An 18,092-nucleotide genomic window follows, 5' to 3' on the forward strand; every position below is an offset into this window, starting at 1 on the left:
TTTTAATTTAGCAATTTATAAAGTATCTATGTTTAAAAAATATTATATATATATAATTAAGTGTCATTGCTGAGCTATTTGGCAAAAAAATTAATAAATAATGTGTTTAGATGGAAATGATGGAGAAAAAGAATGTGATTTTTGCATGATTAGTGCTGTGTGATTTGTGAATGAATCAAGCTGTTACTGATCGTCTGAGTAAATACCGCAGCTGTGACTTAAATATGTTGTTTTACGCACAATCAGGAAAGCAGTTTTCCGGATCCATGGCTTCTTCGGCTGTCTCAGAGTATTCATCTTCCTCCTCGCCGGGTTTCCTGAGGTCGATCGTGCTGCCCTCTGATAGGCTGGCGTCGTCTCTCTGAAAACCAAGAGAACCAATCAGATCTCCTGACCAATGAAATCACACATTTCACCTTTCCAGTCACTTACTGGACTCCTGAGATTTTAAAAACAAAAACAAAACAACATTGTGATTCAGAGAGATTTACCAGAAAATGTTAACTAGTTTTATTATTTTCTATAAATAAGACTTATAAAATAATTATTAAGTATAAATAATTAAAATATTATAACAAAAATCACTCATTTTTGTTGTTAATTTGTTAACTTTTTTAGAAGAAAAAATGCAAAAAGACTAATTAACATCACTTTTTGGTTGTAAAATGTGCTTGATTGTCATGCAAATTGTAATTGTCATAAAAATTAATTACTATAAAAATAGGCTTCATATTATTTGTGCAGAATAGAAAGCTATGTTTTATCTTGAAATAATTTACATATTTTAATTTCTGCTGAACTAAAAAAAAAGTTTAAAATATTAAACGTTTTTAGTGTTTAGTGTTACATTTTTATGTGCTAGTTGTCATAAAAATAATTTTACAATGCAACAAAAAATGAATGCTTCTTTTTCTTTGGGCCAAATAAAATATAATGCAATGATTTATCTGGTGAAATATGACCTGTTTTTTTTTCTTTAGAATCTAACATTGTGATTCAGAGAGATTTACCAGAAAATGTTAACTAGTTTTATTATTTTTTTATAAATAAGACTTATAAAAATAATTATTAAGTATAAATAATTAAAATATTATAACAATTATAATAAATAAATAATAAACAATTGTATTAGTATGTCTATAAATACATGAACATATGTACATAATGTATATTAGTATGTCTATAATAATAATAATAATGATAATAATATAATATAAAAAATAAAAAAACTAAGAAATTGTAAATTAGTAATATCAATATTTAAATAATATATAATAATTATTAATTATAAAAATCTTACAAGTTTTAGATATTATACAAACAATAAACAAATGTGTTAGTATATCTATACATAAAAATAAATCCATAAGCCTTTACATACAATATGTAAATTAGTATTAGTATCTCTATGAATCAAACAAAATCTAGTTCTTCAAAATGATGGTCAATACAAGACAATGCTGAAACCTTATTGTGTGTCATGTGGTCAGAGGTTTATATTGTGAATGCAGAATTTGTCAGTGTTGAAAACATTGCTTGTGTGTGTGTGTGTGTGTGTGTGTGTGTGTCTAATTCCAGTCGGTTCAGCGTGGCTGTGATTTATTCTGGTATTCAGAGGTTAGCGTGTCTCCAGGTGCGACTTTCGTTTCCTTGTCAAACTGTGACACACTCAGTCCATCATCACGTCTCTTTAAATGAGAGGAAGCTCGTGCTAAGTGGAGCGCTGAGTGTGTGTGTGTGTGATGTGGGTGTCCAATGAAATTTAACACCAGACCGGCCCACAGCTTCCACAGGACGATAAAAAGACCACACAATGAATGCATGCCTCACTACTGCTCTATTGTTCCACACAATAGAAAGGAACAAGTGTATTGTAGTTGTAGTTCATGTCTATTAAACTGCAAGGATTACATGCTAGTTACTTCTGAAACGGACAAAGAATATGCATTAAAAATGTCTTTCCCTTCAAGAAAAATCAATCAAAAATATTGACTGAGCATGTCCAGGTAACATTTTAAAATAAAAATGAAATAAGATAAAATAATATAAAAAATAAAATAAATAAATAAATATTTTCAGCAATTTTTTTGGCAAAATTCATACAACTTTTTTATTTTTTTACACATTATTTCCTTTGATACTTAGAATCCTTAAATATACATTAACATAAATACTTTTAATGTCTTAATTTATGCTAAATTAAATGAAAAATTGCCGTCAGATTTTTTACTATAAAAAAAAAAAAATCACACATTTTTGTTGTTAATTTGTTAACTTTTTTAGAAGAAAAAATGCAAAGGACTAATTAAGATCACTTTTTGGTTGTAAAATGTGCTTGATTGTCATGCAAATTGTAATTGTCATAAAAATTAATTACTATAAAAATAGGCTTCATATTATCTGTGCAGAATAGAAAGCTATGTTTTATCTTGAAATAATTTACATATTTTAATTTCTGCTGAACTAAAAAAAAAGTTTAAAATATTAAACGTTTTTAGTGTTTAGTGTTACATTTTTATGTGCTAGTTGTCATAAAAATAATTTTACAATGCAACAAAAATGTATGCTTCTTTTTCTTTGGGCCAAATAAAATATAATGCAATGATTTATCTGGATTTTAAGGTGAAATATGACCTGTTTTTTTCTTTAGAATCTATTTAGGCTAACAATCTTCTGGGAATTGCAGCGCTGGGCATTTCCAGGATTTTTTCCCTAAAAAAAAAAAAGTCAAGTAAAGAAGAAGACAAAAGCAGATATGTGATAATGGCCTGTATCAGTTTAACCTAATTTAGCATCCATTCTCACTTAACATCAGATTTTAACATCCAACCTCCAATCTTTAACCACATAGACTTATCAGCGTTTTTTTCTCTGCTATTGTATGATCTGATGAGATTGAATTGAAATATGATCCGTTTTTTTTCTGAGCACTCAGCAAACAGGTAATGAGCTCAGCATTACATCATCAATATCGCTGCATTTTGTCCATGTCAGAAAGCATGACGGCCTATTAGTGTGCAGCTTTGTTTGTCTTGCACGCAAACTCAAGTTTGCATGTGGTTCTCGCCGGCGTGCAAGGAATCCCAGCACTGCAAACCGGTCACAAAAGCCCTATAAATAACCTCCCGCAGGCCTGCGAGAGCCTGGATGTGGCATTCGGTGCTGGAATCTAATGAAATCAGAGCCGTTTGAGTGCCATCAGCGAAGCGGCTGTCTAATCGCGCTGATTCGACTGAGACTGAGGCGAACGAGCATCAATAAAAACCGAATCCCAACACTTCATATCCACCTGCCGAGAGCCGTCGTCCGTAAGTCACACAGAACCACATCAATAACACAATCAAATCACATGATGCCATTAGAGCCAGGATGTAGGACACATCCATACCGCATTATTACTGGACAAACCTGAGATCAGATCTGTCTGACTGAGTGTCGTCTGTCTGTCTGAGCAGTACTGATGAACACAAGATGAAAACATCGTCATGCAGTTTCTATTAGGGTTGTATGGTTTGGGGAAAAAATCTAAAAGCACTTTTTCTGTGAATGCGGCTTAAAATGCAATTATTTTGTTTATAGGGCTGCACAATAAATGTCTAAACCATCAAAAAGTCTAAATCGAGAATCACACCTGGCACAAGTAGAGCAATGTGCAAGCGAGCAGAAGAACAAATGCGTCTAAATCTGGCAAATTATGGGTCATCAGAGTTTGAACTATAAGCGTTTCTCAGAATGAGCTTGGGTCTTATTTGAAGAATCACCAGATCCACAGAGATGCACCGAGACACACACTCTGAGAAACTTAGAGACACACAGAGATATACAGAGATGCACAGAGACATGCAGATACACTCAAAGTCAGACAGAGATACATACAAACACACAGAGACATTCTGAAACAGATGTGTACAGAGACAAACAAGAGACACTTAGAAACAAACAGAGACACAAAGACAGTGAGAAACAATGAGACAGTCTGAGACATGCAGAGACAGATAGAGACACTCAGACACACAAACACACTCAGACACGCAGAAACATGCAGACACACAGAGACATAAGGCGACACACCAAGACACTGAGACAAAGACTTGCAGGGACACAAAGAGACACACAGAGATATTCAGATACACTAAGACAGAGAGAGACATGCCGAGACACATAGGGACAGAGACACTCAGACACACAGAGACACTGAGACACACATAAACATGCAGAGGCACACATATACAGACAGAGACACTGAGACACACAGAGACAAAAGAGACACACCAAGACACTGAGACAAAGACATGCAGGGACACGATGAGACAAACAGACACTCCTTAACAAAGAGACACACACACTGAGACAGAGAGAGACACAGAGAGACTGACTGAGACATGCAGAGACACATAGAGACAGGGACATTCAGACAAACAAACACACTGAGACACATGGAAAAATGCACAGACACACAGACACAGACAGAGACACGGAGACACACACAGACACACTAAGACACAAAAAATGTGCAGAGACACACAGAAACAAAAAGGGACACACCAAGACACTCAGAGACACACTGAGACAAACAGACACAAAGAGACACAGAGATATTCAGATACACACTGAGACAGAGAGAGACAAGCAGAGAGAAAAGCAGAGACACATAGAGACAGAGACACTCAGACACGCTGAGACACATGGAAACATGCAGAGACACAAAGATACAGACAGAGACAGAGAGACACACAGAGACAAAAGAGACACACCAAGACGCCCAGAGACACACTGAGACAAACAGACACAAAGAGACACAGAGATATTCAGATACACACTGAGACAGAGAGAGACAAGCAGAGAGAAAAGCAGAGACACATAGAGACAGAGACACTCAGACACGCTGAGACACATGGAAACATGCAGAGACACACGGATACAGACAGAGACAATGAGACACACAGAGACAAAAGAGACACACCAAGACGCCCAGAGACACACTGAGACATAGATATGCAAAGACACACTGAGACAAACAGACACTCCTTAACAAAGAGACACACACACTGAGACAGAGAGAGACACATAGAGACTGAGACATGCAGAGACACAGATTTACAGAGACAAAAGAGACACACCAAGCCACTCAGAGACACACTGAGACAAACATACACTCAGACACAAAGAGACACAGAGATATTCAGATATACACTGAGCCAGAGAGACACGCAGAGACTAACTGAGACATGCCGAGACACAAAGAGACAGAGACACTCAGACACACAAACACACTGAGACACACATAAACATGCAGAGACACACAGATACAGACAGAGACACTGAGAGACACAGAGACAAAAGAGACACACTGAGACACTGAGACAAAGCGAGACAGAGACAGACACGCAGAGACAAAAAGAGACACACCAAGACACTCTAACTTAATTAAAATTAAGCAAAACATAATATTTTGTTTAAAATATAACACAATATCAACTTCAGATTAACTGAACTGTTGTATAAAATCACATTTATACTTGTTATATTTGTGACACAATCAGCACTCGTGTGATACTGTTTCTAGATATATAACAACTCAAGCTTCAGCAGCAACATTTGAGTCAAAATGTATTCATTACGGTGGTTAACTTGAAGCGGTGAGGTTCTTCAGGTGAACGCAGAGCGCTCAGGTTTGATGTGATGTGTGTGATGGTGATGTTGGGTCATGTGTGTCTGCTTGTGTTTGTCTGTCTGCTGTGTTCAGTGATTCAGGTGTGATCCTGTCGACTCGGAGCCCAGCGGCGACGCTCTGACATTACAGCACTGCGAAAACCAACCGCACGAAAGCACAACAACGACTGAAGCACACGTCACATATTTATAAATAAATCTATCAATAAATAAATAAATATTAGTATACTTATCAATATTAAATAAATTATTATTGTATTTGTATTATGGTAAATAAATAAATATTAGTATTTAATACTTAATATTTAAAAATGTATATTATAATTTTTTAATAACAATAAAATAAACAAATAAATATAAGTATACATAAGATACTTAAAAATATATATTAGTATTAGTATGCCAAAATAAATAAATAAATAAATTAATATTATTATAGCTATAAATAATAAAAAATATGTATAAAATAATATAAATAAACATATATCTATAAAATAATTGAATAAACGTATATTAGTATTATTATATTAATCACAGAATAAACAAATAATTACTTATATTTGTGTGTCTATAAACAAGCACACAAATGTAGATTAATATTAGTATATGTAAAAATAAACAAATGTATATCAGCATTTTTATACCTATAAATAAATACATAAATAAATATTAATAAACATATGCATAATTAAAATCCATATAATTAAGAGCCATATACATATTTTTATAACACAAAAAACAAAACAAATAAATATTAGTACACCTAAGATACTTAAATATATGTATATTATTATTAATATGTCAAAATAAATAAATAATGTATATTAGTATCAGTTGATAAATTAATATCAACCTATCTAGTCTAATCTAATAAATGTAATGTAAATGTAACAAACATACACAGTATTAATATTAGTATTACTATGAATAAATAATCAGATAAATATTATTATGAAAATAAATATTTTTAATTATATAAATACATAATTTAATTAATTAATTAAATAAATAATATATAATATATTATAATATATAATAATAAATTCCTTGTTAAATTCCCAAAGAAATAACACCAGGCACAAATGCGTCAGTAGTTGTCATACAGTAAGAGCTCAGAGCTATGAAATGAAAATGCTAATCTTGAGGAAATGCAAAATTACAGTATAATTTAAGTCTCGGGGGCGTTTGTGTCACTCTTACACCCATATTCATATACAAATCACCTCTTATTAATGACACCAGAAATAGAAGCTGTTCTGAACAAACAGCGTCTTGTGCTTCCCACATCCTTGATGATTTAATAAGACAGGAAAAGTTCTGGACTATTATCAAGCTTTACAGTGTGTTTGTGATTCGGGGGAAGCCCAAATAATCTGTGCCTAGAGGGAAAATGACAAGAGATATGAGAGAAAAGACAGCAGAAGATCGAGCGAGAGAGGACAGGTGCAACGCCAGATAAAAGAACAGCTAAACGAAAAGATAAAAGAATGAGGCAGAACAGGTGTAGTGAAAGATTAAAGAGATGGAAAAGAAACTGCTTCATCACAGGTGCACGACTACTAGATTTATTTCTAACAGAGAGAGGATTCCAGTCATTCAGAGAGAAGCTCTTATCACACACACTTTCAGTCTGAATGCCTCCGAGTCTAATTGATCTGGCAATTAATAATAGTCTCGCTGTTGAAGAGTTCGTCATGCTTTCAGTGGTTTGAGACCGACCGCAAACAACACTGGGGTTATTAACTGAACTGGCTTTTTTGTTCTTTTAACTGAAAATAAAATAATTGTTCAATGAAAAAAATAAAAATAAATAAATGTGAAAGAAATAACCCTTTTTTATTCCAGCCATGGCTGCCAAAAACAAGATTCACTAAAATATCTTAAAAAATAAATAAATAAATGGAAACAAAAGACATTAAAAAAAAAATACTTAAACTACAATTAAAATGAAAATACAAAAAACTATATATATATATATATATATTTTCTGTGTAAAAAAATAAAATAAAGTAAATACAAAAAATACAAATTATATATATATATATATATATATATATATATATAAATAAACAATAAATAAATAAATAAATAATTAAAAATACAACTAAATGGCTAAACCTTCAAAACAGAAATATTAAAATATAAAATCATATATAATTTTACAAATAATAATATTATTAATATAAAATATATAATATAATAATTTAATATTTATATAAAATATAAAATATTTTTTATATTTGATATGAAATATATAAAGTATTAAAATATTAAAAATATGAATATTAAAAATGTAAATATAAAAAAATTATAACTATTTACAAATATAAAAAAAATAAAATATAGAAATAAATACTATATTTACAATCACAAACATACGGTACATACATACATACATTTATATATTCACATGCAAACTCACACAGACATACAGTACATATGTATTTGAATTTCATGCAAAGTCTTTCCTAATAACTCATAAGTTTATGTGCATCTGTTGATTTCACACACACACACACACACACACACACACACACACACACACACACACACACACACACACACACACACACACACACTCAGGCTGTGTTTCAGTGGATTTAACCTCAAGCCTTTTACTCAGTCTGGCCAATATGTTCTCATGTACACATGAAACACAAATAAATCTGTCAGTGACATGCGGCGAGAACACGGCATGCATGAAGGAAAAACATCTCCGGATGAAGACGCAGGAGAAAATAGCAGTTGCGCGTGGGCGTTCAAAACTGTGCTTCACATTCGTCTGAGAGCTACTTATTAGTCTCTGTGCACTCAACCTTGTCTGACCGGGTGAAGAGACAGAGACGCACGGCCTGGAGGAACAGAGCCAGACGAACAGAAGACGCTAACAAGAGCGGACGAGGCTGATCGGAGGCCAGCCGGACACCCATGTCCTCAACAGTGCTGGGGATCGTGCATTTCAAGTAACTAAGTTATGTAATAAAATTACTTTTTAAAGTAACTAGTTAAGTAACACATTACATTTTAATTAAGAAGGACTTCTTTTTAAATTTAGTAGCACCAGTTACTTTGTTTCCTTTGTCTTGACTGACAGCTCTAGTGTTGCCATGTTGAGAGAATTCAAGCATCTGCTCAAAAACAGAATCAGTATTACTCAATTATTCCTCAAAATGCATGCAAACAGCCAAATGCCAACTCTAAATATTATACAAAATTGCAATAATTAAATATGTTAGATTAGACTAATATCATTTATGTATTTAATCACATTTGAGATCCTGCACCACAAAATCGGTCATTAGGGTATTTTTTGTTGTGTATATTTATTATGTATATATTAATACACAACCATGCATGTATATATTTAAGGAAAATATGTTACTTTTGTGTTTTAAATATATTTAAATGTGTCCACAAAAGCAGTCTTAAGTCTTTGGTGTGTATTTGTAACAATATAAAAAAAAATACATTGATTATAGATTTTACTTTAATTATAGATTCGATTTTTTACTTTAATTATAGATTTTACTTTTATGCCAAAAATCATTAGGATATTAAGTAAAGATCATGTTCCAAGAAGATATTTAGTAAACTTCCTACCGTAAATATATCAAAACCTAATTATTGATTAGTAATATGCATTGCTAAGAATTCATTTGAAAAACTTTAAAGATGATTTTCTCAATATTTGGATTTTTTTGCTCCCTCAGATTCCAGATTTTCTAATAGTTGTATCTCAGACAAATATTGTCCTCCGAACAAACCACACATCAATGGAGAGATCATTTATTCAGCTTCAGATGATGTATACATCACAATTTTAAAAAGTTACTTTAATAACTGTATATTATAAATATCTTGATATTTCTAAAGGGGTTCCCCAGGGTCCTATTTTGGGACCTATTTACTTTGATTTATTCAGGTTTCAAAAACTGACTTATGACTGCAGTTGTGTCTCATATATGATATAATTTATATGAATATAAATATATGAATGTAAATATTTTCAATATATATGATGCATGTGTTTGTTTTTATACATACATAATAATATACACAGCACACATATATATGTATTATATAAACAAATCTTTTATTTTGGATGCGATTAATCGCGATTAATCATTTGGGAGTACTAGAAAAGTAATTTTCTTTTCGGAGAGAGTAATTCGAAATGTAATCTAATTACACTATTGAAGATGTAATTAGTAACTAGTAATTAAGTGCTTTTTTAGAGTAACTTACCCAACATTGGTGCCAAAGCATAACGGCCCAAAACAAAGTTAATTTTGCGTGGATCATAATGTGATATCACGATAAAATCGAGAATACGCCATACTGCTAATATCATAAGTGTGCATGGTTTAGTTTCTTTCACTCACCGGTTTGATCTCCTCTCGCTCCTCCTCCTCGCTCTCGCTGACCTCTTCTTCTTCCTCCTCCTCTTCATCCTCTTCCTCGGGGAACTCCAGGTCGGACTCTCCGGGAGCGATGGGAACGCTGATGGTGAGGCTGGGGTTGGTCATGTAGCTGTCGTCCTCTCCGCTGCGCTCGATGACGGCCGTCCCATTGCCCTCGGCCCAGTGCGTCTGCTGGCTCAGTCTCTTCAGCTTCAGCATGGCTTTGGCCTCCTTGGCCTTCTGCCGGCGACGCTTGAAGTTCCCGTTGAAGAAGTCGCAGAGCGCCAGCCGGAGCCACAGCATCCCACGCTGGATGCGAGCGATGGCGATCTGCAGGTTGTTCATTTCGCCGTCCTCGTCCGGAGCCGAGAGGTTGTCTGCGCTGAAGGAGCTCAAGAGCAACGCCAAGAAGAGGTTTAAGACCTGAGGAGAGAAGAAGAAACACAGCACTCAGAGAAGAGCTGTCGAGAAAACACTCAATATCTGCAAATCCTCAAACCAGCAGCTCTTCTACCTGCTTTTCTTAAAATGTTTCTGATGCATGACAAAGCTTCTGCTAAAGTGAAAAAGCTGCTCAGTTTCAATCTTTTAATTTACAGGAACTAAAAATGGAAATATGTTAAAACAATTAAATACAACAATTATAATTTAATTGGATGATTCCAATGACTGACTTACACTTTTGACTACCAATACATTTCTATGACTTTCCTAGTTTATAATATTTTCTTTAATCCACAGCAATAACAATTTTTACTAGATAAAAAATAACAAGTTAAAAAGTGTTTAAAATTTTATTTTATTTTGCATTGCATATATTGCATTTTTTTTTAATGAATTTACTAAATTTTTTTAAGGTAAGTGGTTACAAACAATTTATTTTAGCTACATAAAAAAAAAACTTTTTTTAAAAGTTAGTCAACTAAATTTGTTTGTTTAAATGTACAGTACCTAAAATAAATTGATTGACATCACAATTTTGTTCATTCAATAAAAAAAATAATTCAGTGTGTGTGTGTATATGTATATATATATATACAGTTTTTAAGGAAAATTAAAAATGTAGAAAAACTTATTTTATCACTTATTTCTGTGTGTGTGTGTGTGTGTGTGTGTGTGTATACTCACATAGAAATTACAGCTGCAATGGAAAATTAAAATAAAACTACTATTTTAGCTTGTTTTGTGTTATTTTTAATTAACATTTTAATTTAATTAATAACAAATTTGCTTATTTTCTAACTTTGTATTTACAGAAACAAGGAGTTGCAATTGAATAAATAATAAAATAAGATAAAATAACATCAAATAACTAGATCCTGTAATTCTAATAAATGAACGTTCTACACCTTCCATCATATTTTAATTTTCCAGGTATGGAAATGACCTCACACGGCGAGAACCAATTAGTCTGTCAAAGAAACAATTTCAAAACCCAAATGACTTTCATCATCACGCCAAAAAGGCCATTTTTTTTCGAGCACAGTTACAGTGCAATGAATGTTTCCAGTAAGCAGACGCCGTCATTCTGCACAAAACTCGTGCACTAATGTTCTTTAAACTATGATGCTTTTGTGCAGCTTTCATGAGTCTGACAGCATCGTGTCAGAGCACACCTTCACGCTGTGAAAGTGAACGGCGTCAGGTGTTTTGTGCGGCGCAGCAGAAAGAGCGTTGACTGAGTAAACGATGACACTAGTTCTCAAGGCACCGCAGCATGACTTTATTCTTCTGTGCCTCTGCGTGAAGGCAGTCGAGCTCTATAGCTGCTCAGAATAAGCGTCTCATTTCAGATGCGTCTGAGTCCGGCTGCAGTTCTCGTGTAAAGGTCTCATGTTCTGTGACACGGGGAGGTTTTGTCACTTTGAGGCCTGTAAACAGCAGGTGAGATGTGGAACTGGTTTTAAATGTCACATCTACCACCTACACACTCCGAGGGGGGCGACAGGCCTCGCTCAATGGACTGTGTGTGTGTGTGTGTGTGTTTGATTACACACACACTCTGATAATCAACTCGAGCGTCGTGAGTGGCTGCAATTTCCTGCCAATAATTGTTCGGCTGCAGTTCATGAATGAAAGAAGCCAATCAAAATTATTAAACGTCTGACGCTCGGAATCCCTTTCCCTGCAGTTGCACAAAATTTCTCACAAAACAGAGCTTACAAAACAGTTTTCACAGAAATGTCAAGCTAATAATATTAACATCAGTGCCATTTTCTGAAGCAAAACACAAGCACACACACACACACACACACACACACACACACACACACACACACACACACTTGATATATGCAGTATATGAAATATGATTTCAGTAAATTTTCATTTTTAGCTTTTCTAATTTAGCATAATGACAATTAAAAACATGTCTTCTAATGTTTAATGTGTTCAAATGAATAGATAAAATCTACTAAAATAGTGAAATAAAGTAACAACAAATTAAATCGTTCTTCTTGATTTATTATTTTATTACCAGTTAAAATTCTTTGTTTTTGACAAAAAGCTATTTCTACCCAATAAAATATTTCTGAGCTTGATGTATATGTTCAATGCAATGTAAGAAATAATAAAAACAAACCCACTATTTAAATGCATCAATAAAATCATTAGAAAAGTACATCTTCAATGCAATATAGAAAATAAAAGTCTAGTATTAGATAGATAGATATTTCCAATATAGTGTAGGAAATATTACAAAAGCCTAGTATTCAATTGCATCAAATCAAATTGACAAAGTATATCTTCAGTTGAATGCATGAAATCTTCAGTATAATGTAAGTCACACACTGAAGAAATAATATAAATGTGTAGTATATGAATGCATTAAATAAAATAAAACATTAAATATTAAAGTGTAATATTTAATTGTATGAAAAAATTATATATATATATATATATATATATATATATATATATATATATATATATATATATATATATATATATATATATATATATATAAAATCTTCAATGCAATATATGCCATACACTGCAAAGACAGTATAAAAATCTAGTGCATTTGAATGCATGAAAATAATAATAAAATAAAAATGCATATCAATGTAATGTGAAAAATAATATATAAATCTAGTATTTGAATGCATTAATAAAAAAAATGCAAAAGTATATCTTCAATGCAATGTAAGTCATACAATGCAGAAATAATATAAATGTGTAGTATATGAATGCATTAAATAAAATAAAACTGTGTATCTTCAATGCAATGTAAGATACAATATTAAAGTGTAATATTTAATTGTATGAAAAAAAAGAAAAAAAAAAAAATATATATATATATATATATATATATATATATTTATATATATCTTCAATGCAATATATGATATACACTGCAAAGACAGTATAAAAATCTAATGCATTTTAATGCATGAAATTAATAACAAAATTAAAATGCATAAATAAATAAAAATTCTAAAGTATATCTTCAATGCAATGTAAGTCATACACTGCAGAAATTATATAAATGCCAAGTGTTTAATTGCATAAAACAAAATAAAAATGCATACCATCGAGGCAATGTAAATAATGCATGAAATAAAATGCTAAAACCAAGAGTTGAGCCACAATAAGTAAACTAAAACCCACGAGTGATTAAGCTAAATCACAATGTCATAAAAACAAAATATAACAACATCCCCATGTGAAAACTCAAATGCACATGAGAGAGAGTCTGATTGGGAGCGTGCAGCTGCCCTGTCGGCTGTCTGAGGGCCACAAATGTTGCCATAGCAGCACATTGTTTCGGTCACCTGCACAAAGGCGAGTTGTGAGGTCACATGTTCAGTCACACGGCGTGGCATTGTTCCCGAGAGCCGCCGCTGCTGCTGTAGCCCTGGTGCAAAACTCACTTCAGAGTCGCAAATATCAGAGCGACGGCGGGCTGCGCTGCTCAAAGGTTAATTAGAGACTAAATTAACATCAGCTCTTGTAAACATGACATATTGCTAAATTGCTGCTGTAGACGCTTGCAAAGAGTGCGTGGGGTTCGACTGCACTGATTCTGTACTCAATGCACATTGTGCTTCACAAAGAAATACTGCATTTATGCATGACTATAACAGTGATGTTTGCATTAGGAGAGAGATCGGATCACCTTCCCTCTGGCTGTGTTTACTGACGCACATCTGTCACCGCACTCTTAAAATACTCTAATCTGGATGTTTGGGAACAGTGAGAGCTCTCCTGCATTAATTTGTTCAGAAATGGTGTTAAAAATGGGATATAGTTTTATAGTTTAAAATTAATGTTTTCTATGTGATTATATAATAAAGTGTAATTTATTTCTGTGATGCACAGCTGTATTTTCAGCATCATTCCTCCAGTCTCCAGTGTCACATGATCTTCAGAAATCATGAAAATATGATGATTTACTGCTCGAGAAAAATTTCTACAAATTTCTATTTAGTTTAGCTTAATGTACTGAATAAATGAATAAAACTAAATTAATAAAAAAGAAAACTTCAAGTAAAATTAAAACGAATACAGAAAATGCAAAAATAAAAATATTAATAAAAAACAGGGTTATTTTAGTATAGCTTTTTATTAATATTTTAAATTTTTATTCATTTTAGTTTCAGAAATATTTTTCATGTTTTTCTCAGTTTTTTGTGCTAATTTGCCTTGGCAAATAGCTGAAATAAAGTAAGTTATAACCCTGAAGAAAACTATAACAGTATCTCAAAATAACACTAATGCATCATTGCTGAATAAAAATGTTTATTTCTTTAACATTGCTTTGCTGACCTCAAGCTTTTGTACAAGTACTGTTATTTTTAGCCGCATTATGCTGAATATGAATCAATAAATTACACAGTAAAGTCTTTAAATGTGTGCTTGAAGTGCATTCAAACAAACATACAACATAAAACAATTACAGTATTGATTAACTACAAAGATGAAGCCATAAACCTCACAGAGCCCAAGTCTGTCTGAGTGATTTGCAGCTGAAGTCAGTGTGATTCTGGCTCAGGTTAGACGTCACAAATACGCATTTGGCATCCTAATAGGTGACCGGCTGCTCCGGTTACATTTCCTCTGTGGATCACAGTTTCCAAGACAGTGTTAAGTTCACTTGATAACACTGTAAACGGTAAATTATTCGTGAGCACCTTTGCTGACTTTTCAATAATTACGTTTGGCGCTGAAGCCCAGAGGTCACAGGAGAGGTGAGAACCGCCAAACCTTTCAGTGACTCAGAAATAGCCAGAAACTGTTTAATAAAGTTTAATGTTAACATCTGTTTTAATGCATGAGTCAGCGTGAACTAACGTCTAAGTTCTTAGCTGATAAAACCAGTTTTTCATTATTTGTTCATGTTGATTCCAGTGTTATTACTACTATAGTTTTATTTTATTATTGCATTTTTTTGATTTAGAATTTATGTGTATTTACCATTTTTTTTCAGTAAATGTTTTAATTATTTTACTGTGTTTTTAAATCATTTTTATTAGTTATTGTTTTTTAATACGACATTATTTTTTATTACATTTATTTCAGTTTTAGTAACTTTAGTATATCAAGTTAAACTAAATGTACATGAGAAATTTTGCTTTGCGGCTGAATTAAAATCATTTTAAGATCTTTAAATATTTTGCTTCAGTTAATGTTTATTTTATTTATTTATATTTGTCTGGTTTGTTTTAGAATGTAGTTTAACTATAATGACCCTGATTAGTTCACTAAGATAAAAGTATGTGATTAACTAATGAAACCTAACTGTGTTTTCCCCCTTACTGTTAACTATTACCAAATAATCAGCACTTATTACTTTTCGACAGACAGAAATATATTTTCTACACTGCTTTTGTTTTCTTTACAATCATTTACAGCATTATCTATTTTATTATATTTAATTTCCCCAGTCTCTCCATGTTTAAGTGGATGATTCTTGGCCAGAATATCTGCAATCGAGTCAGAACTCAATATGAACTGAAATATTTCTCAAAGATGAAACTTAAAACCCATTTGAGAACTCTCTGGGAAACAGCAGTGTGTTAGTGTGTGACCAGTTGAAGATGTTTTGCTCCCTTTACTTGTATTTTTAAGCAGCGTGGTTGTTGTGATGTCAGACGGAAGTTTGACACCAGTCACAGATCTGGTGTTAGAAAGCAGACCTGTGGACCGTGATGACCCAGAACCCCACTGAAACCAGGGCCAAAGATCAATGTGTAACTTTAACTACTGTAAAATCAAAGCTTCAGTGAGCTCACACAGCGCTGGTCAATACTGGAGCTTCACACGGCCTGGACAAATTAACTTCAGACGATCGTACAGTTAGATATCATACAAAACGTGGAAAATTACAGTAGAGCGAGTGATACTGAACCAAACCCACAGTTTGAATTAATTATATAAATATATATAAATATTAGGGGTGTACATTTGCATGAAAAGAAAAGTAAATTGAAGCTGGCAGCAATCAGAACATAACTCGGCTTAATATCAGACTCGAAAACAAAATTGTTTGTTAAATGTCAACATTTGAAGTGAATTGTGTAATTCTATTTGGGTCACAGAATCTGTTGTGACAGAAACAGCACGAAAGCTTGTTTGTTACCACACTGGTCATCTAATTTTAATATTATTTCTATAATATTTTTTATTAGGTTTTATTTTTATGCTTTCAGTTTTCGTTGTAGTTTTGTCATTTGTTTGGCGTTTTTGTAATTTTCTATGATAATAAAAAAAAAGGTTTTAATTTATTTATTTTAGTGCTCCAATGTCGACTTATTTTAGTTAATTTTTGTTGTTTAATTTTATATTTTTCATTTTATATTTTATTAAAGCTTTATAGTTAGTCATAAAGTCCAATCTCATTTTAATATTATTTATATCATATTTTGAATTAGGTTTTATTATTATATTTTCAGCTTTCGTTTAAGATACATTTACATTTACATTTTACATCTTGTCATTTTATTTATTTATTTATTTTTTTCATTTTTATAATTATTGATAAAATATTTTTTTAAGGTTTATTTTAATTTTAAATTGTATATTTATTAAGTTCTCTAACATCGACTTTAGTTATTTCATATTTTTTATTTGTACGTCTTCATTTTCTATTTTTACCAGTTTTATCATCGATCACTAAAGTCCCAGCTCTATTCTCCCCACTTCACCCGAGCCACAATGAACTGCATTATGCTCATATCCTCCTAACACAATGAGGGTTGCCCTCTCTGCTGGAAAGCCAAGGACCCACAGAGGAATAAATCACAGCTCGGCCACCAGCGTGGCATTTCAATATGTGAGATGAGACGCTCTATCAGCTGGCCTTGAATCCACAGCACCATCCACGAGCTTCACGTCCGGTTCAGAGAGGTTATAAAAACATGCGTGATGCATTTGATCCCGTTTCACGCTGAAAATGATGAGTGGAGTCCACCTGAGCCCGGCACATTACCTGATTGGGCCGGTTTATGGATTCATTGATGTGACTTTTAAAATAATTCTGCTACTTCAATGCATTTTTTCCATGTTGGATTTCTAACACATGATGCAAACATTCATTCCCAGCACCTCAGGCCAAGAAAATAATAAGCTGTGCTCTCTGGACGCGGTTAAGCGTGGGGAGTGCCGTCAGGTTTGTTGTGGTGTTGCAGGTGTTGCAGGCAGAGCTCACCTGAGGATGAGGAGGATACATGAGGTGTCTGAGAGCATCAGGGGGTGGAACCTAACACACACACACACACACACACACACTTCACATTACCTGCACTGACTCATCCTTCAATTATCCCGAAATAAACAAGTTATTTGAATTCATGGAATTTTGATTCAAGCGTTCCTGGAAGAATCTGCTACAATTAGAGTTCAGACTGAAGAGGCTTTAAAGCTTTTATATCTTAATATGATACAATATTTGACCTGAGGACATGGAGGATGATTCAGTTTTTTTGTTAAATAAAGTTGAGACGGACAGACAAAGAGAGGGATGGAGGAACAAGTAGAAGCATAGAATAGACAGACAGATAGATAGATAGATAGATAGAT

The 18,092-nt window shown here is 32.9% G+C and overlaps 1 protein-coding gene across 2 annotated transcripts in view; it reads right to left on the reverse strand.

Moving 5' to 3' along the window:
* scn5lab (sodium channel, voltage gated, type V-like, alpha b) overlaps positions 1 to 18,092 on the reverse strand; it is a 131,912-nt gene that overhangs the window by 25,949 nt on the left and 87,871 nt on the right. For both annotated transcript variants that reach the window (XM_052596544.1, XM_052596543.1), the window contains 2 exons: positions 10,056 to 10,496; positions 241 to 361 (listed from right to left, as the gene is read on the reverse strand). In XM_052596544.1, the coding sequence (XP_052452504.1) occupies positions 241 to 361; positions 10,056 to 10,496 (562 nt within the window). The remainder of the gene's footprint in view (positions 1 to 240; positions 362 to 10,055; positions 10,497 to 18,092) is intronic.

Source organism: Carassius gibelio, chromosome B24 (genome assembly GCF_023724105.1).
Source record: "Carassius gibelio isolate Cgi1373 ecotype wild population from Czech Republic chromosome B24, carGib1.2-hapl.c, whole genome shotgun sequence".
Taxonomy (NCBI): domain Eukaryota; kingdom Metazoa; phylum Chordata; class Actinopteri; order Cypriniformes; family Cyprinidae; genus Carassius; species Carassius gibelio.